This window comes from Scomber scombrus, chromosome 4 (assembly GCF_963691925.1).
Source record: "Scomber scombrus chromosome 4, fScoSco1.1, whole genome shotgun sequence".
Taxonomy (NCBI): Eukaryota; Metazoa; Chordata; class Actinopteri; order Scombriformes; family Scombridae; genus Scomber; species Scomber scombrus.
The window spans coordinates 9446141-9468379 of record NC_084973.1 but is presented as its reverse complement, the minus strand read 5'-3'; the positions used below and the strand labels follow the sequence as shown (position 1 = coordinate 9468379).

General features: G+C 39.9%; 1 protein-coding gene across 1 annotated transcript; it reads right to left on the bottom strand.

Annotated features, from left to right (window-relative positions):
* Positions 1–10058: 10058 nt before the first annotated feature.
* On the bottom strand, positions 10059–20637 carry angptl2b (angiopoietin-like 2b). Its single transcript, XM_062417537.1, has 5 exons — positions 20290–20637; positions 14769–15727; positions 12378–12571; positions 11258–11528; positions 10059–11153 (listed from the first exon to the last, which is right to left on the bottom strand). The coding sequence occupies exons 2-5, from the start codon at positions 15700–15702 to the stop codon at positions 10954–10956; spliced, it is 1599 nt and encodes a 532-aa protein (XP_062273521.1). The 5' UTR covers positions 15703–15727; positions 20290–20637; the 3' UTR covers positions 10059–10953.
* Positions 20638–22239: the final 1602 nt, after the last annotated feature.

The window sequence follows — 22239 nt, the reverse complement described above, 5'->3', positions numbered from 1 at the left end:
TTATGCTGTCTTAATGGTGGCACCTTACAGGAAGTTGGGAGAAAGGAGTGTTGCTCAGGGAAGAAGAGGAAAGCAGGTGAGAGGTTCCCACCTACACAAGATGAGAATACAGTCATATGGTTAAAAGACTCGTCCATTATTCCTGGAGGAATTTCTACTCAAGGAAAAAAGACACTGGAAACTCACTTTACCAGAGAAGGGCAGGCCTTCCATCACCGTCACCGTCAGTGTGATAAATCCATACAGGAAATATATAAAGTGACAATTTGGGAAAGTTAGCTTGTGACCTTTAGCCTGTCACACAATCTCCAGCATGTAGGGCACAGGTGTGCTCCATGTGTGAAGGCTCTCAATGCAATGACAGAATGGAAGAAAAAACGGAAAATGAAGCGAGGAAGCATAGCAGGTAATATAATCTTCCCCTTCAGCAGCTAAATGTTGCCCTTCTGTTACGGTTAGCAGCTACGAGGAATAAGCTAGTTAATTCAGCTACTTGCTAGCTAATTAGCTGTGACTGAATGATTTATCTGTTGAATGTTAGGCCTACTAATGTTAAAATAAACATTTTCCTTATAACTAACTGACATAAACAACATTTTTACTGCTCTAGGTCATCTCTGCCTTACAGACATAGTCATTTCACAGCTTGCAGTTTAAACAGTCTGTGAACACTTTTGGTTGATATGTGATAAATCGTGTGGCTAAAACATCCTAAACATGGCAGACTTCTTGTTTACAATAGTCCTTTCTTCACCGAAGACACATGTTTCTATTGTGCCTGTTGGCTCAATGGGACCCTTGAACAGGACATTGTTAATGTAACAAGTAACACCTGTGCTTTTCCTACTTTGACAAGCCAAAATGTCTGCTGGGAAAAAAGACATATCGCCACCCAGGATAGCTGGACACTGCATGTCTGCTGGACACTGCATGTCTGCCTGACAGCCCTTGATATTCCCTGCAGTGAAGTGGGAAACATCAGGTAGGGTAAGTTTACACTTGTGAAAAAATGAATAACATATTGTATGTGCATTCGTATCATTTATCATTTAAGTATTTTCCAAGTTGGTGTTGTAGTTTTTCACCTTTCTACTATTCTTTTTAACTCTGTGTCTTTTTATACCATAAATACAGTATGACAAATGAACCAAGAAGTAACCAGAGCACATACAGACTACATCTGTTAAACATGGAATAATTTGTGTTTCTAAATGCAGTTCAGCTTTCTACTCCACCTACAGTAGTACAGCAAATGAATGCACTTACTCTAGCTGAAATGACTTTCAATGTGTTGCCACTTTAAAGATTTATACAATTTACTCTCTAAATCTGAATATTTATTGGTCCAAAAACAAAACATCATCATCATTTGGAAAACATTTATGGCTTTTTATTGCTAAAATCTTTCTAGTGCTAGTGACCTACAAACTCAGCCAAGTCTTTGGTAAATAAAAACTTTATTCATGAGTGAATTGTGTATCTCTCCATAATTTAACACCTACAATTAAGTGAACTTAGGTCTGGCAGAGGTTCAGTTGGATTCGGTAAGTATTTTGGCGTGACAAACTAACCGAGGCTCTCAGGAAAGAGGAACATCTGTCAGATTCTGAGAAAACACTTCTTTTCCCAACACAAACCCTTTCATGTTGTTCATATTTTCCTTTATTCAAACTGGGTCAGTCTGTCGTACTGGAGTTGATCCATGCTCTAGTAATTTTGACTCACATACGAGTAATGGTTTAGAGGCCCTTGGTGTATTTCTGTTTCTGTGTTGAGCTGTTATACTACAGTTTGTTTCCTGTACGGCACACATTAATAGTAACTGATAAAAAAAATCATTAGCAGCAGATGTGTTTAATTTTTATTTTTGAGAATTTGGCTGATTTGAGATGATTTTATTTTGAATATGGTCTTATTTATTACAGCTGCAATCCTTTGTACTCTGACACTGGAAAAAAATGACCCCTGACATGGAAAAGTGCAATGGAACGGTCATCCAAAGCAGAAATGACGTTGTACACAGTGAACAGTAAGCAGACTTACCTTTTCATCAATTTTTACTTCATGTAGTGTTTGTGTTGTGAAATATGCATTAACATTGTTTTAACTGACCACACCTGAGCGGACATAACTATATCTGCTTAAGAAAGCACAAAATGTTCACTGAGGTAATAATTGGGGAATTTAATGAGCGTTCTGTTGATGACGTTGGAATAACCTGCAGCGCCTTCTAAGCTTTTATAAGGGGGCGTTGTATTCAATATAACAAGCAACTGAGCAAGAAATATGGAATAATATAAATAAAATATAAGATGAACAACATGTTACAAAAAAGTTGAATTTGCATTATTATGTACTAATCAAATTATTTTCTATTGTTTTTATATGATATTATGGTAACGTTTTAGCCAGGCGGGGAGTTCCGGTCCTCTGAAATGATGCGAACGCGGAAGTAACTTAAAACTGCATTCTATCAAAAGGCCACCAGGGGGCGACCGTTTTGGTGTCAAAAGGACTTCCGTCTCTATAAAAGTCAATGGAGAATTCACCAACTTCTCACTTGATTTATAACCTCAGTAAACGTTTTAAAAATGTGTTTATGGTCTCAATCGCTAGCTTAAAGCCTTCTTCAATGCAGTATGATGTTTATTTGTGAAATTTTGGCCTCCCTGATTTTATATTTGACGATAAAGCAGGGTATGCATTAGGGCGTGGCTACGTCGTGATTGACAGGTTGATTGATTCACAGGTTCAGCAGGGCGCCGCTTTCTCCTCCTGATGCCCATATAAGTAGAATCCGTGTTTGTTTTTTTTACCCGGCATGCACCGGAAATTTTCAAGATGGTGCTGCCCAGATCCGAAACTATTCGCTTCCAAGCAGCAGTCCACAAACCAATGGGTGATGTCACGGATGTTACGTCCATTTTATATACAGTCTATGGTTTTAGCACATAGGGTAAAACAGATACAAACAAGATTAATATCATTCTTTCTATGTTTGATAGAAATAAACTGATTACAAATAAGATTTTAATGAAGCTCAAGGAACTGTGAAGGAATACAAACTTTTTTTCTTCTTTAAAATTACTGCTCTCACTAAGGACCAAAAGAACACATTAGACGGAGAGATTACATTAGCAGAAGCTAAAGTTTCAAGTTAGGGAAGGCTCCAGGCAATGATGGATTCCAATTAGATTTCTATAAAAAATTTGTGGAAGATCTCACTTTAAGTCTATTAGCTGTTAACCAAGACGCCTTACAGAATGGTAGACTGCCAGCAAGTTTGAGTTCAGCTGTTATTAACTTACTCCATCAAAAAAGAGAGACTCACAATATTCTGGAAACTACCAGTCCAATTTCATTAATTAATATAGATGAAAAAATAATTTCCAAGGTACTTGCAACTAGATTAGAGAGAGTACTTTCATGAATAGATGTTTAGCTGAAAATCTATGCAAGTAGATCTACATATTAAGTGGAAGAGTAGGAATAATGTTAATTGCAAAGTTGCCTTCTCACTAGAAGTGGAGAACACGTTTGATTGAGTTCAACTTCCTTGTTTATACATTGAAGAAATTTGGATTTGGTCCCTCCATTATGCAATGGAAACAGCTACAGTAGTTTATACAGAACTGATGGCAATGGTTCTTACCAATGGAGTTATGTCATCTCAATTTAATCTTAGTTGTGGCACTAGGCAGGGCCATTGTCACCATGGATACAGTATTTGCCCAGTATACAGTATGCATTTTTAGAACCTTTGGCAGTTTCATTGTGTGAAAGTTAGGATCTCGAATGGGTTCAATGGTCCAGGAGGAACACAAGCTCTTTTTGTAGATTGACAATATTCTGTTGGTTTCAAGTAATCTGCACACAGTAGCATCTGAGATCTCCTTCATTATTGATTCATTTTCTGAAATCTCTACACGATTAGCTGGGCTAAGTCCGGAGCCATGCTTATTTCTAAGATATGCACGCCAAACCATTTGAGAATTGTGGCAATTCATGTGGATGCTGTCAGGTTTTAAATATTTAGGGTTTAAACTAGGACTGGGTTTGGAAAGAAACAATGCAAACTAATATCTGTCCAGTTATTCAAGGTATTAGACCTGCCAAGATTTATTAGACCTGCCAAGATTTATAAGATATTATTATAAGATTTTATTATATGAATAATTCCCTATATCAGGTGCCGACCTTGGTGAAGATGAAAGAAAAATTAGTGGTAACAAAAAGAAAAATAGAAAAATGAGAAATGGGCCAGATCTGGAATCCATCTTCTGGTGACTTGTTAGAGAAAAAGGCAATAAGGTAATTTTCTAAATTAAAGGGGCCCTATTATACCCCTTTTCCACAAGTTAACACTGTTCCCTGGGGTCTTAATAAAATGTATCTGTCATGCTTTGGCCAAAATACCACAGCAGCTTTCTTATCCTGTCTAGCCCTATTCAGAACTGCCGGTTTGAGTGTAAATAAACTTAAATTTAGCTGTGATTTAATTGCAAAAAACAGATAAAAAGGATACCAAAATAACTACATCATGATGTTGATTTGTAAAAAAAAAGCCTGAATTCGTTCAGATCAATCAGACCTATGCTAACATTATAGCTGCTCAATCCACACTCAAATAACATAATCTAAAGACATCTATTGTTTATACACATAGATATCTACATACTGTGAAAATTTAGAATTATATAAATTCACCAACATTTAATATGTTTACTAATGACGACAGCAGCTGAGGTGGTTTGTGACTGTTGTTAGCGAGGAGAAACGAGATGACGTTAAAACATTAAATCCCGAAAGTCTTCCCACTGAATAACTGCTTCAAATCAGAGCAGAATCGGCTGTTTATACCTCCAGAAGACAAGACAGCAGCAGCAGCAGCGATGCAGGACTCTCTGCTGCAGAGAGGGCTGTCTGTCTGCAAGCAGTGGCTCCGTCCCCTGATCCAGCCTTGCGATAAGTGTGAATTTTAGACCTTTGGCTTAGCCCAGCCTAGCCTTAGCCTAGCTTCACCACGTGTGATGCCAGAAAGGCCATCGAATCTGAATGGCTTGTTGAATTACAGTGCAAGTCAGCCCACACCAAACTGACCAGGTGGTTCTATCATAGTTTATGTGTTAGTAGGCACATCAAGGACCCAAATACATACGAACAAGTACTGAAAAAATTTGTTTTTCATTATGTGGCCCCTTTAAGCGTGATTATAGTCTTAGTCAGGATGATTTTTGGAAAATTGTACAGATCAGACACTGTGTTCTTACCAATAGAAAAAAAAATTGATCCTCCTCCCAGGATTGTTCCACATAACTTGGCATTAAAAAGGTGGTTTCCAAGTTCTGTGGGCTTAATCGAGATATACATTTACTCTGACTGGAAGGTTTGGGAATAGGTTTGGAAAAGATGTGGGTAAAAAAACTGCAAAATCTCAATTTATTCAACAATCTCAATTTATTCAGTGTATATACTGCTAAAGAGAAGCATACTCCCAGTAAATTAGTCAAACTAGAACTAAGGAACAGTGACACCTGCTGGACATTGTAGAGCACTCTTGTACACATGTTGTATTTCTATGAAAAAAAAGAGCACCTATGGGAGGATAGGATGTTATTACTCTCCTGAATGAATTGTTTCAATTACAGTTGATTAAATCTCCAGCTTTATGTATTCTGGATCTGTTACAAGACAACATCATTGTGAATGAATGAAAGAGGTTATGGGTTCGTCTGGCTACAACAACAGGATGTAGAATAATACTGAGACACTGGAAATCGTCAAGCCCAAATTGTTGGAATGGATTGAGCTGATGACAAAAATGACTACATCTGAAGAGTTACATACTGCGTATTGGGGAGAGAAGCTAGAGAGGGAATATCTGACTAAATTTGTACTGGCAACTGGTATAATGAATTAATAGATTCAGATGTTATTTGTATACTTGACACATTTTTATGGCAGCCTGGGTTAATTTAAGGGGAGACGTGTTTGTGGACTTAGTTCTGTGTAACTCCCCTGTGTTTTGGTTAATAGGATGTTGTCTGTGTTTTCATTTGAACACGTCTTTTGAATGTTATGAGGAATTATAACATCTGTTCTGTTTTGTTGTTTCTTTTTAATGATTTTAGTGCTGAACGTGGCATATTCATTATTTCTTTGGGTATGGCCTCTGCTGTGTTGCCTCAAAAGACAGCTTTACACATTGATGTTGTAGTAATGCTTATCTGCAGTGTGATATGAGATTTTGCCACGCTTACATTTCATATATTTTTGGAAGAAATTGGATGTTATTATTTATCTAACAGATCCATTAAACAGATGGTTTGACCATGTGTCTTTCTGTCACATTTATTGGAAAGCAACTGCGTCTGTGTGCAATTATTGATAAAGAGAGCAGCAGGATGAAAACACAGAACGAACCGTGGTTGACTCTTAAAGATCACAGGGTGCACATGGAGGAAAAGGTAAAATGTGCCAGTAACAGTAAATATATCTTCCTAACAAAGTTTTTGTTGAAGCAGTGGGATACTACAGCAGCAGAATAGCCGCAGTAATATCTTACAATATAAAATTTCCATTGTACTAAGGAAAATTCCGTTTGTCCATCCCAAAGAGATTTCCTGTAAGTTCCCTGCAGAGGACTCGCACATGTTTTTGGAAGAACATGAAACAGTGTTCATGGCATATATAGCTGTAAAGGTATGAGTAAATCTGCACTTTCACAGCTTTAAATCGGTTCAAATGTCGAGTGTTCGGAAATGGAAAAAACTTAATTCAATAGTGACTATTCTTCCAAAGAGAAGCTTCACCACATTATTATGTGCTTCTATTTTTAAGCATCTCTAATAACTCCCATATGCATCACAATAATTTTACAGCAGCAATGGAGAGTGGTTTGAATAAATGACTTGGAAAAAAGGTGATTGTTACTTTTTATTGCGTAGCATTTTGATTGTTATACCATTGTGTTGCTGAGTTGTACTTTTGCTGACTTGCGGTGTGACAATGGCAATGGTAGGTTGTGTCACCTCAGTGGAATGCTCCATTACATAGATGTGATCCAGACACTGAAATTATAGCGTGTTACCTCAGTACGTCTTGACAGGCTTTGGTGACTTATGAGTGATCACATTGAAGAAGACAATGGAACAAGTACAAGGAGATGACATATGTTGAAAGATGAATGATAGATGTGATTTATTTGCACACTTCATGGCTGCTGTCAGTGTAAAATGTCTTCATGATGACTTCCTCTTTACACGAGGAGGAATTTAAGGGAAAATGTGGAAGTTTCACCCAGTGGAGTGCACTTCATTGATGATTATCTTATTTAATTTTTAAAGTTGTACTGACTTCTTGCAGGAAAATATTTTTAAATGACCTTGGTTCATGAACCACTGGAAAATGGGACAAAGATACAGTGAGTCCCCTCCCCTACAGAGTCCTTTCATAGTGCTAGATGACAAAATACTTACCATATCCTGAACACAAGTGCTGACATCTCCAATTCAAGGATGTTGTAAGCTCTGGATGCTTTTAAGGTTGTAGTTATCCAAGAGTCATGTATTGGTTTTTTTGTTGTTTTTTTCCTTAATGTCTACCTCAATTAATTCATCACATGGTTAGTCATTTTGTGGTTTTTAAGCATGAAATGTGTGTATTTGAAGTCCCCAGTGAAAAATGTGTATAGTGGTTTCTACTGGTATGACTAAATTTACCAAAAAATTGGAGCGAGGGGGGATTTGATGGAGTACAGGAAAGGTAAAAATGGTTCTATTAAAAGTACAAGGACATGGACTTTTACAGATGTGGAAGGACAATACGGGGCAGTTTGAAGGTTCAGGTTTGAAGGCTCAGGAAATGCGGTTCTCTTTGTGCTGAGTAAGCACTGTGTCAGATCATGGTTTTCCATGTTGGTTGAGGAGTGGGGGTTGCACAGGCCACCCTTACTGAAGGTTTTCCATCGTGGTGAGTCGTCAGACATACACGGCATCCAAAGAGTCTGTCGTCTCTGTTTGTGGAGACGATGAAACATCGTCTTGTTTTACCACGATTAGGTTAATTGACAAAGCAGACATAAACTGCTTTTAAGATGAAATTGCTATAAGAAAAGGTTTTGACTAATCTGGGAAGGCAGGAAGATTTTGAACTAAGTGCATTTTATAGGCCCATCACTCTTTAGTAAAAAACACAGTTGACAATAGTGACAGTTTAAGTGATGAATGTCTTCCTTTGTCCCATCCAAAGCCTCTTTGTCATGGAGAAGAAAGGCTTTTAGCTTTTGAATTATGAGTCTGTGTTTGTCAGTGTAATGTAGGACAAGTGTTTTGGCTACTGTCACATAAGCATCCATCTTTATTTTGGCAGCACAAAATATTAACATGGTAAGTTGGGTTTTATATGGAGTAGGGGATTTTAAATAGCACACGTCATGTTTTGCTCTGGTGATAATTAGTCTCTTTAGACAATCCCAGATTGTCTTTAAAGTTGTCAGACACAGGAAGTCATACATGTATTCATTTCAAATGCAAAACTGTCTAAACCATCTCCACCTCAAGCTGGGTCAGAAAATAGGACATTAATGGAGCTTTGTTCAATGTGCTGTGAAGTCATTTTTGCTTCATTTTCCAGCTGTGTTTGGAAATCTCATTGATACACAGAGAAGTAAAGGTAGTTTGGTGCTGTCAGTGGATGGGACTGCTGGATGCATTAGTTTAACAAGCCTGTCACATTTCATTCGTCATTCACTGGTGTGCTAAATCCATATATTCAGCTTGATAGTTTTCTGCAATGAGTTGCCCTAACTTGAAATCATTATGATAAGGGGGTAACACTTGCTGTAATGTAGTTTTTCATGTTACTTTTGTTTTGCATTTAAATTATTACATTTATAGTTGCTTTTAATTCAAGGACCAGGGTGCAGAATTGCGATGGCATCTAGCGATGAAGATTGCAACTAAATGAAGTATTCAGGACAATCCATGGTGTACACAAAATGCTCCCTCTGGAGCCAGGGTTTAATTTGTCCATTCTGGGCAACTGTAGAAACATAGCAGTCTCTGTGGAAGAGGACCTTCCTTTTGTAGATATTAAAGGCTCATTTTAAGTTATCAATCACACAACAATTCTTATTTTCATGGAATTATACAGTAATTAAAACATGCCTATGAATATTATATTCCATTTCTGCCAAGTCTGTTCTGCTAGTTCCACTAAATCTTACAAACTGGTTCTTTAAAAAAAAAAGTGACATGAATAAATATGTATGTATGTATATATATATTTATATGTACAAGATAGTGCACTACATGACATCATTGACCACCCCCACCGCCCTCAACTGTGATGTAAAGCAAAAACTTGAAGTGTTTTTCATTTATTAACCCCCCCCCAACCTACAGCTGATTAGCTCTGACAGCTGGCACCAATGCCACACAAGTTGTGTCAATGCTACACTGCCCTCTGTACCCTGTAAGTGTCATTTGGTTAATAATGTCACTTTCATCAACATTGGCACTATTTTAAAGACCATTATCATGACGACTTAACATTAGCCAAAAGTCATCACAGTTTCTTGCTAGGTGATATTTAATTGTAATTGCGCTGTCAAATGATCTTACTACTCTGAGTAATGTCCTCAGAGTAAAATGGTTGAAATACAGCATTCACATTAGCCCCAGCTGTACTTTGCGTTTAGTGCTAATTAATTGTGAGCACATTGCCATTTCTAACAGCAGCATTGAATGTGCCTGAGCACAGTGTCAGAGAGCTGCTAGTGGAGCTGTAGACATATTTTAATAAAACCTTACACGCTATGTCCACAAGGCTAATGTCAAGATGTTTTGACAGAGATCTGTGTCAACTGTTTATTGAAATCCAAACATGACATACAGTTCCAAGCACTCCTAAAGTTAATTCTTTCCATTTCCTTGATATATTTCTGTTAGTGTTGTGTCACTGTAGAAAATAGTTCAAAGTTACCTTAGTGGCAGTTGTTGTGACTACTTGTTAACTAGAGGCACATAGGAAAGAGGCATTAGCTGTACATATTTTATTGCAACTTAATAATGACAGAATAGGTTTTTAATACATTATATTACAAATATCTTATGTACAAACGCAATGTGTTGGGTCTATTGACATCAACAAACCACTAAATTTATACAGTAAATACAGTGCTTGATTCATACAAGCAAATTGGTAGATACCTGTTAAAGCAATTGATGATTTTAAAACAAGTACTTAAAAAAACAACAAAACAGGACAAAACTCAAACTTTTGGTAGATCTATTAAGTATTGCATAAACAGACAAACACTTCATAAAGTCAGGTATTGATATTGACATTAACTATTTGTTTTTGCAAAACTGGGGTTTTTATGTTAGAAAAGAAAATGGCATTATTGTGTAAAGTACATTTTATTATAATAGACCAGAATATCAACCCTGTATCAAGCCTGCAAGTGTTCCTATAAATTGCACATTTTGAAAAAATATATTTAGAATGAAATTAAAAGACAGTCACTGGATACATTTCCTGTGTCATCGTCATTTGCTTGTTACTGCAAAGTACTACACCTACAGTATATACTAAATATATATTGTAGGGTTCCTATCTCAAAGCTACATAACTGAATGATTGTAATCGGTCCTTTTCATGTCAAATTAAAATCTCACACAGATCAAAATAAGGCACTGTCCGTACCTAGAGACAGTGTACACAACTCCTGAGCAATGAGCACATCTTTACTGAGTCATACAAGGGAAAATGGTACAGACAACTAAATAACAGTGCACAAATTCTTTGAATTGTCAGGAGGTACCAAAATATTGGCCTGATGTTTTGATATTGCACTTTCACCTGGCTAGATAGGTGGTGATGACATGGAATTGAGAACCTGTAAAGTTTTGTTTTGTTTTGTGAGAGATATGGCACTTGTTTTTTTTATGCCTAGTGGAAAGTGTTTGGGTTTGGACGGATCATCATGACCACTTTCTTTAGCGAATAGGCTCCTCCTCTGAACTCAGCCCAGTAGACTCCGTCTTGGTAGCGGCTACGATAGTGTCCTCCTCTGTACCAAACTCCATTCAAGTTAGAGTGGGCACAGGAGTTGTACCACCACCCTCCTTTCTGGTAGTGGGCGCAGTTACCTAGAAAGATTGAAGAAAAGAAAAAAAACTGTGTTAAAACCATCATTTGCTTTTAGGTTGCAGAAATAATTTGGATACTTTGTAAGGTTATGATTTCTATATACCTGTATAGGTATCATGATCTCTGTCCAGTGTTGTGAACTGTTTGCCATTATGCCAGGTGAGGGAGTCACCGGCGTTGCCATGGTAACGACCCACCCGTAGCTTGTAGAAGTCAGCTTCAGGTTCCACTCTAAAGCTGGCATACTCAGCAAACACCTTCCTGCCAGACCAGTCCTCCAGCGTGATGAGCAGTTTGTAATTTGCTTGGTTAGTCAGCCAGTAGATATTCTCCAGACCTAGCCAGTACTCACCGTCAATATTGCCAAAGCCTTGCTGTGAAGTGCAGTTAGAAGAAAGAAAACATTATCAGTACGATTAAGAAATGCTTTTTGAAAAGCTTTGAACATTTAGTTTGGATGTCTGGGGGATGATTCAGGGTCGTTGGTCATAATCTGGAGATAATTATGAGTTTAGCTCTTCTGTGGTGTTGTTTATCGTCAAGGAACATTATATTAAATGGACCCTCTGACTCAAGTTTATGGCTAGCATCGGGTGTCCAGATTTCCACTATTATTTTGTTATTGAAAACACAGCAGGACACATTGCATATAGTATGAAATCCGTCATACTGGATGCTGTCTTACCACTTTGTTATGGCTTCGGTCATACTTTTGTTGGTTTGTGGTATTCCCTAGCATACACATGCTTTGAATCATGGAAACACCCCTTATGATGAGCATACAAGTATAATTTCAGATCTCATGTGGTTAAAAGGTTTTCGTAAAAGTCTTGGCAAGATCTTTCTTATTGCCCCAAGCTAAGATTTAATCATGACCCTTGTGAATTGTTGGCAAACAGTTACCTTTTGACACAATATTCAGAAAATAAGGTCATTTTTTGTGAACATCAAAAATGCTTACACAACCAACTCTTGTGACATTTAAGTCCAATATTACCATTTTTATGAGAAGCCACTTCTCAAAGACCAACAGATGCAGCTGGAATTAATGAGTCATAAGGCTGTGGCACTGTCAAAAGCAGGTACTGCTTTAGACACTTTGAAAACTTAACAATTACCTATTCATTACTTGTTCACATCTGGTCAGTGTCTAAACAGCCTACATAAACCATCAGCTTCCCTCCAAACTATGAAGTCCTTGATTTGGTGTGAAGTTGTCGCACCTTGTACGTCTCCCAGTTCCTGAAAAAGTTGACAGAGCCGTCTATCCTCCTCTGGATCACAGTCCAGCCACCTGGGTCATGTCTCTGGTCACACCACACCTGCATAAGTCGGTTGGCATTATCTGGCTTCACCAGGAACATGCCACTGTTAGTGTGGCCATCTTCCAGAGCCTGCAGACAATCCTTAAAAGGACCTGAGAAGAAATAGGGCAGCTTGTAGAGCATGTGCAATTCTATCCATTAAACCCCTGCTATGTCATTTAGTACAACATTGTCTCAAAAATGAACAAAGGGAAATGGTACCACAAAGAGTTTTTATACTCTGACATAGGGAATCCCATTTTTTCAACTAGAGCGCTTCTCATTTTAACAGTAAAATTGACTTTGGCTGCTCCTCTCAGAAGGGAAATGGCTGCAGGCTGTGCAGCCAAAAGAAACACTGGCATGAGGGCAAAGGGAATCCTGACTATTGAATGATGAAACAGTAGCAGAACCTTTCGATAATCTGTAATGCTTTGCAGTGCAGAGCTATTATTTTACTTCTTTCACTTAGGTTTCTATGTTTTGTATTAGACAGACACATCATTTCCATCTAGGCCTTAGATCATGTTTTGAAAAGTGGATTGCCGGAACTAAATTAATTTAAGAACAGCTTGTAAAATTTTGTATTCAGCTGCACTTCTTTGCCAGGAAGTTTGCTCAAATTTTTTAAATGTGAGGTAACATAAAAGTCTCAACTTTATGTTTGGAAAGATGTGTTATCTCTTTACAGCTGAAAAAAAAGACCCAGATGGACAGTTTGTCTGAGAAGAGTGATGTTAACTAATAAAGCAGCATCAGCACTTCAGCATTCATCAGCAGTAAAATTCATGCTTCAAGTGCTTTGTAGGTTCTGTGCACGGTCAGATTATTTTATTGGATTTTATGGTGCAAATCAGTGAAAACTAATGTTCCTCTGTGACATTATGATTGCGCCTAAATTTCTGAACCCAGTAGATATGGAAAAACACTAATGGGGCAACTGGCTCCCCTGCTTCAATTGGCTGTGAAAGTGTTTAAGTTCTCAAGATTTCACACTTGTGTGCTTTGCCAGTTGGCTCAGTGTACAAAGTGCTTGAACACAATGGAGACAAATGGAAAAAAGAATACATTAGGAGGTCACATAAAGGCACAGAGATGAGGAGCATTAACAGTTTGCAAGAGAAATTCAGAAAATTACAGATGAGGTATATGGAAGATGAAACATTGCACCTTAGTTATTATACATATATTAAAAAGGTCTTGCTTAGCTGACAATCCAAGCGTATAACAATAAAATGTTTTAATTATGTGAACAGTAAAATGATCTTCTGTTGGTAACAATGTTGTTTTTGGTTTTAGTAAATCATTCAGAGGTGATATCTGTCTCTGCCCACTTTCAGCCATCAATTTGCTCTCAGGAATGTCTCTGTTGAGCAGATACAAGCCAGAGAGCTGCCCTGCCCTGTTCTGCCTGATAAAGTCTGCTGCTTTGGTGGAACATATGACTGATTCTTGCCTGGTGCAACTGGAACAAATGACATCATTGACTTGCGGTATCTCTTACTGTTCGTATTTTACCCCATCCCCCCACCTTTTTTTAAAACTCCATCCCTCTGTCTCTTTCTGTTGCTCATTCCTGTCAGGTTTCTCTCTTCTTTCCTCTATCCCTGCCTTGTGTGGAGTTCTTTATTCATGTTAGGGGTTTATATAACTTTTGGGGTGTTAGTTGCGTGACTGTGGGCAGGAAATTACTTGCCTCCTTTCAAACATTCCATACAAAGGCTACCGTTCACATGTAGCCTAGTGAAAATGGCAAGCAATCACACAAAATGTCAATGGAAAAACCCTTTTAAGTAGTCATGTTGAATGGTTTGGAATGGTCTTTTTTCCATCATTTTAAAACCGACATCTTCTAATGAAAGGGAATGGCAATAGACTATTCATTAGAGCTGATACCACAAAAACAGGCTTCATATCAGTTTTTATCCTCAACTAACGTGTTCGAGACACCTTTAGGCTTGGATCCAATTATCCATTTAGGCAAATGTATTTACCCTGGTAATATACTTTGTGTTGTGGGGTGGCTCATGGGAATTAGATGATATGCATCTCAAAAGGCTGTAGACAACAGCATTTCTGTGCTCACCGAGAGCTGTTTGGGACTTGTGTGGGACTTTTTAGATTGGCTATGACAAGAAGAATGTGTGCTTGGTGTTGTCGTGTGATTAATGATTAAGAAGTTCAAAATATACAGTAGCTACTTCAAACACACAATACTTTGTTTGTCACCAGGATTTGTGCTGGCAACTGGTGTGTTTGGAAAGAATGCATCAAAAATAGAAAAAGAGAAATGGTCTTTGTTAGACTCACCAGAGGGTTTATCTGTGGTGGATGGGCTGTGTGTGCCAGCAGGCATTGTTGGAAGGACCGGCGGTAGAGACTTCTGGTCGCTCTGGATCTCGTTGCTGATTGGGTTGTTAGCACGTGGAAGGACTGGTGGCTGGTAAGGCCTGTTGATAGGTGGTGATGGTGGAGGTGGAGGCTGAGGCCGGGGCTGGGGCCGGGGCTGGGGCTGGGGCTGGGGCTGGGGCTGGGGCCTGGGCTGCGGCTGGGGGACAGGGACATGACGGGGGGGAGGACGACTCTGGCACTGCTCTTCCAACAGAGCAATAAGAGTTGATTGGTTAGTGGCCAGAGAGGCCAGGTGCTGATATTTGTGCTCTAGGTCTTTGTATCGACTGGTAAGTAGTTGCATCTCAGAGGTTTGGTTCAGGATCTTGTTCTCCATCTGAGCCAACTCTAGGGCATTGTCTCTCTTCCTGATGATCTCATGGAGCAGCTGCATGTATAGCTGGGTGACTCTGGAGTTCATATTTCGACTCTCCTTCCTCAGAAGCTTGACCTCATTGACAATGCCTCCATCCACCTCTACCAATTGCTGTAGGGTCTCAATCTGCCTCTTCTGTTTCTGTAGCTCCACGTTTAGCAGCTCTAACTCCTGCTTGTTGACCCGATTCTCCAGCATGGCCTCAGGCTCCTTGGAGTTGACACAGATAGCTCCTGTCACTCTTTGTTGAGGCACAATGAAAGTGTACGAGCACTTGTCCTGCGGCTGGTCAGCTGGAGCTCGTTTGCTCCTTCCTGCATGGATAAACTCTTTTTCTAGACCATCGCTACTATCAATTTCTTGGGCCCTTTCCCTGCCGTGGCTGCTATCGGATGGACTCCCTTGAGTCTGCTGGACACCACAGACCAGTCCATAAGCTAGAAGGAGCCCCAGCAGGACCATTGAACGGGGCTCCATGACTTTGTGTCCAACTCACCAAAGCCTGAGGACAATGGTGAAGAAAATGGAGAACATGATTGTTTTGTAGAGAAAAGACTGTTACCACTCACTCACTCTTTTTACTCTTTTAACCAATGAGCATGCTTTAACTTATTTGCCCCTCACTATTATAGTTGTGAGCCCTCAGGATTGGGCCGCACAATCATTTTGACAGGACATCAATGGAGTCCTTCACATCTATGCTGATTGAGACCAGAAACAGCCTGCCCATCAAGGTACACTAGTACTATACTCCATTACCTTTCATGATCAGGCAGGCACAGAAGCATAAAGCATACACATCTCAACCTAAGCATGTCTGCAGGCCATTAAAGCTCCGAAAATATGGGCTACTGAATAAGATTTAGATCTGAAGGGAAATTGCCCACTTGCCCTGCTGTGCACCCCAGTGGCTGCTGTGACTTTCCATGATAGGAAACGCATTATATTCATGTGTATAAATCAAGAATCTAATGGACGGTACACTGTTGATACTGCATCATTACTGGCATAAGCTGTTTTGCGCTGGCACTGCTGTTTTCCCAGTAGCTTTTATGTGTAACTTACCAAAAAACATCTGGCCTTTATCCTAGTCTGTTTAAATCAATTTTCTACTATCAAATGTACGCAGTACATGCTGTTTTAAAGTTACTAATCCCCTTAGTGCCCTAAAGAAAAATATTTCTTTTGTCTAATGATGTGCTGATCTCTTTAGCCAGATAGATTGGTGTTAGGGGAGTGTGTTTAGCTTAGTTTGCGGTCCTGGCTTGTGTTCTCTTTGGGTGACTGCCACTGCTAGTGCTTGATACACAGAAACACTCCTATCTGCTTGCTTCTGCATGCCCCGACATCTTTGCTTATGGAAAATTTGAGACACTACCAGATGATGCTATTCATGGAACTGTTCTAAATATCGATCGCGTTGCATCAGTCCTGTCCAATAACCCTTACCAAAAGAGGGAAATAAGTTACATTTAGACCCTGAGAGACTATTAGTCATAATTTATTTTTATAGCCTTTTTGAATTTATCCGCTTCTGTTTTGAATGTTTGACTAAAGGCTCACTTTAACCACCTAATAATCTGATTAGGAACATTACATAACATCACCCATATAACTATGAATTTGTGATAACATCTGATATATTGCCTGTTTAGCTCAGTCTGATTGCTTACTCCATAAATGTCTCTTCATGCAGAACCTATAACTTTCCTTAGAAGTAAATGAAAATTAGATGCCTAGCTGTTTGCCCTACAATCCAAAGTGTAGAAATTTTTATTAGAAAAATAAGTGGAGGCAGTTTTTGGAGATGATGTGCTGTTATTAGAAGTGGAGGAGATGCCACTGAGGAGAGCGTGAGGAGAATGTAACTCCTGTGTAAGGATAACAAGGCCTTGAACTCCCGGGGCACCTTAATTGAAAGCTGCTGCATATTGGATTACAGAGGGGTCCTGTGTAACACCTCCCCAGAGTCAGAAGGGGCCTGTCTAATCAGAAAGCATTATGGAGAGGCCTATATTGGCTTGGGTTTGAAGAGCCTGGTAAGGATCGCCCGTGTACCCCCCTCCGACATTTGGTATAGCTCATCTCTGTGTGAAAGATAACCTACCAAACTGTGTTCAACAAAAATTGGAGAGAGAAGAACTGTTTTTGTCTTGTTAATCTGGGCGTGTTGCCAGCGCATTAGGTTGGAGACATGGAGAAGAGAAATGCAGCGCTCTCCAAGAACATGACCCTTGGCACATTCGACCCTACAGGTTTTATCTGTCTAGAATAGAATGTATAAACACCTTCGTACTGGAAAAAAACACTATTGCACCGTTCTCTTGTGTAACGAGTCAGTCTTATTGATATTATCATTTACCTTCCCAACAAAAAAAAAGCATACATTAAAGAAGAATGTAACGTCTATTTTTTTTAAAAAGCCTCAAAGAAAAGTGTAGTTTCTGTTTCATTTACCATGAATCTGTCTTTTCGCAGTACTGTATAAGGTCTTTCATAGTACTAATCCCACTAACAAAGCCTGGCTATATGACGTCACCTCTGCAAATGCTGATTGATGTGAATGGGGGATCATAAACATTCTTTCCACAATGCGAGAAAGAGAACTTTTTCTCAATTTTCACTAAAAATAATTTTACAATTTTATAGAGTCCCAGAGGAATCAGGAATAGCTTACAAGGAAGCCCATACCAAGGTAGTAGAGCAGCCCAGAGCCTGTCCCTTGTAATGTGCTGATGACTGTATTTGGCTAGTGGCTCCTGCGGTTTCTCCCCCTGGAACATGAGCTCTGTCTCTGAGAAATGCCGTGTGATTTGCCCCTGCTGCAGCTGCGGAGTCCCATGTTGGACGTCGTTAGTCCGGAATCTCCTGCTCTAGGCTTCGCTACACTTCAAAGCTGAGAGGAAAATCTTTGCTGCTTGTGATGAAATGTGTGTTTGTGTGAGTGTATGCGGTATGTGCATGTCTGTTAGTGTTTTTCAGTTAATGCATGTTTTCAAGTTACAACACTTGTTGGGCTCAACTCAGTCCCAGGAACCGGAGAGAGTCCCATCTGCCCCGACAGAGACAGCCTGTTATTAACCCATCCGCAGTCTGCCAGAGGGAACAACAGAGGACCTCCTCCTCCTTCTTCGCTGTTAACAGCCCTCACAGCTCATTATTGTTCTAACATCAGTTCACTTTAACAGGCTGCTATTGACTGGCCAATAGTGGCAATGATTAACTGGTGTTGAGAAGTGTCATATACGTCTACACTGCTCAGGGCCTAAAGACGAATGACAGAACTGCAGTGAATAACCACTCTATCCTAATTTGATTGGCAGCTCCCCTTGAGTAATTCCTTCAAGTCTGCTTCACACTAAAATGTTTTGTTTTGGTTTTACTGTCTTCAGGTGGTAAGTCTGTGTTTACACGACTCTTTTACTCAATGTTAAATCAAGTGTGTTCAGTGGGTGCAGCGGTTAGGTCAGTGTGCCTCTGACCAGTGCTGCGCTCCAGCCTTTTGGTAATGCTCAGCACATATTAATTAGAAAGTGGGCAGCCTCTCTCAGACTGGTTGATTTCTCTCACCCCAGCCCCTCTCATTTCAGCATGAGCATGGCATTCCTCACATTCTTCGTCACCTCATTAGAGTGAGCTGCCATACACACATGTGATGTCAATGGCAGTGGCAGACGGGAGGGAGCTAGACCTTCTAGATGCAGGACCACCACATCCCTTATCCCCGCCGCACCAACAAGCCATGCCGCATCTACTGAGTAGTGACCCATTTCATTTGCTGTATCCTACTTTCTGTTTGAATGCTTCGTAATCACATCATTATCATCATCTGCAATTGGAGATCACAACACAACTACACAACACCTCATTTGTCAGTAGCCGAAAAGAAGTGGACACTTTTCAAGACAGCTTTGTACTGCATGTTCAAATTAGCGTCAACTCTGCTGAGAACCGGCTGAGTCTCCTGCATGATACCCAATATGTGTTGGATCAGAGTCAAATTCAATTTGCTCATGGTAATCTTCACTATTGCATTACCTTGAGATTGACCTAATTTTTTCTTCAACCATGTTATCCCTGTAAGTGCTTAACATGACATTTAGAACATGATTAACTTCAACTACCTGTTCAGTTTGATGGTAAAGGACAGTAATTGTTTTGGCTCTCCACAGAGCAGGAGAGTTCAGGTTTTAGTTCAGTTCTAGGTTTTGTCTTGTGTCTCCTGCCTCTTGGTGCGTTCTTCCGTACCCCACTCATGATCTGAGTCTGACAGGGAAGGCAGGGGGTCTCATGAATTGTTTCGATAAGTTCCAGCATTCTACCTCAAAGCCCCCTTATCCAAACACTACCCTGGCAACAGAAACAAAGATGGGATTCAAAGTGCCTGCTTCCCTGTCCTCTTGAGCCCAGGGGAACATCCTGAAGCTGGAGACTGCTTGACATAGTCAGGTTATCTTGTTCGTTTTTTTAGAAGTGGCTGCTGCTTTTTAGATATTAAAAAAAAAAAAAAAAAAAAACTTATCTCAGCATGTATAACACAAAGCATTTGTTGTTATCATCTTCTACACTCCTTCTTCACTGCCCACGTGCCTTTTTAGATCTTTAGGGTCTTGGGTTTTGACAAGATGAGTGTTCTTTATCAGTAGTGAAGAAGCACTTAGTGTTGAGAGCCCGCTCTCCAGCATCCCCCTGCGCTAAATTAACCCCCCTTGACCAAATCTTTCAGAGTCATCCATCTGGTTAGTCATCAGCATGTAAGAGTAACCCTTTGTTACCAAACAGTGAGTCAGATAATAGATGCCGTATGATGTCTGCTGTATTTCAGATGTGCCGGATGGTACCTGATACAGTAGAAATGTCATTGGCTGACTTACTCTAAGATCACTTATCAATTATCAGACCAAGAAAGGTCATCATTTGTTTTGTAAGTTACAAAAATGCACAATTTTTCAGTGCAGGGTAAAGTAGTGTAATATAAAAGGAAAGTGTATTAATGTGCTCTGTCCTTGTTAATAAACTAGTGAATAATAAATACAGAGAAGTCAAAAGTTGCACGGTTCTTACGAGATAACTGCAGAGTATTGATGAAGCTCCCTCAGTTGCCTTGTCCTCCTACAGCAGAGTTGATTGAAGTTTCTCCAGGTAGAAAGTCATCCCAAGTCTGACGTCTGAACCCCCACGTCCTCCTCTCTGCCCGTCTAGTTAAGCACTCTTTGTCACCTTTAGTCCATTCCAACAGTGCAGAGGTAGAGGTGTTTTAAAGCCTGTGATTAAAAGACTGTCATTAGCCCAACAGAAGTTCAACTTGTCAGAAACTCCTCAGTAAACATTCAGGAGATTGTTCCAAAAATCCAATTTGGAAAAAAAGTACTGGTAACTTTAGTTAGTTATATTTCCTGATAAAGTGGTGAAAGTCCAGGGCAGGTTGTTTACTGCCTGTGGCCCGTTAGGAGTAGACTGTCACTTTTTTGTGTGCTGAATCCATCACTTCTGCCTCACAGCTCCAAGAGGCTGTCTCTCTCAACTGCACCTCTCTCACTCTCTCCCTCCCCCTCCTTGGTGCTTTTAAATGATGAAAAATCCTCCTAGCAGTGTTTCAGTAGGCAGACAAATTGAGCTCAGGGCCTCCCCCTCTCCCTTAAAATGAACACATTCTTGTTTAAAGCAACAGCCTTCTTTCTCCACCCCTCCTCCCCATGGCACAAAAGGGATCCACAAGCATGCACAAACCAGGCTCAACACACACACACACACACACACACACACACACACACACACACACACACACACACACACACACACACACACACACACACACACACACACATACACTGCTCAAATTTCCAACCCCCTGCCCCCTGGCCACTGGTTCACCACCACCATCACTATTTCTGGCTGGGACTGCATGGTTTTGCTGCTGGCAGACAGCAGTGATGTTACACTGATCAGACCCTAATTAGGCATGAAAGAACACTTGTCCCAAAAGGGACGGAAGGAGGCTGACGGATAGGAAGCAGATTCAGGTGTTTGACTTAGACCAGGTCTGTGTGAGCAACTGTTTACCCTGGTTTATAGCCTGAAGGTGAGGTGTCTCTTGCCAGGTCTGTCTGTGTTAAGCAGCACACTTAAACTACATTTTGATGGGTGATACTGTAAATATGTAATTACTTCAAAGGCAGATCTGTACTCACTTGAGTCCATGTGTTATTAGATAAACGGATATGAAACACGTTGTCATCTCAGAGTGTGGACAATGCTCTATAAATTTCTCAAACTAAGCCTTGGCTTTGGATACTGTTGCCTTGGCAGTTGGCTGTTACTTTGTGTTGTCGTTCTGTTTTCAGTGCCCAGCCAATAATGTTATCATTTGGTTTTCTTTTTCCACTCAGGTTATTTAGTATTCAGAACACACGCTGACTGCTGATATGTGAGAAAAGCAAACTAGACACTTGTTTCTTGTGTTGTATGACTAATGTATTCCCCTTTTTTAGCCCTATTCTCATTAAGGGGTCGCACACACTTTTTTCAACGCTTTATTTGTTCAGCCAGATATACCAAACTCTTCCTCTCACTATCTTGAGGTCACCTAGTTTTCCAGTGCGCAAGTGTGGAATGTGTCTACAGATGCAACCCCACAATTATAGCATGTACAGAAGCGTGTGCGCATCTGCTGTCCGTGTGTAAGTCTGCAGATGTCCGCGTGCCTAGATGTGGCAACCGTGAATTGGCCTTGAGTGTCTGCAGCAATGCTAGCAGCCCTGTGAGGCCGTAATTACGTACAATGGTGCTTTGAGCTAAAAGCTGACGTCAGGATACTCACATGATCACATTAAAAGTGCAAAGCAGATATGTTTAACATCAACATTTGCTCATTAGCATAAAACACAAAGTGCAGCTGAGTTAGATGCGAAAGTCGTTTTTTAGGCATTTGGTCACAGTCTCTTCTAAACTTGATGATACATCTCATCTCATAGCATCATAAACCAAAGTATTACTCAAAGTGAAATTTTGACC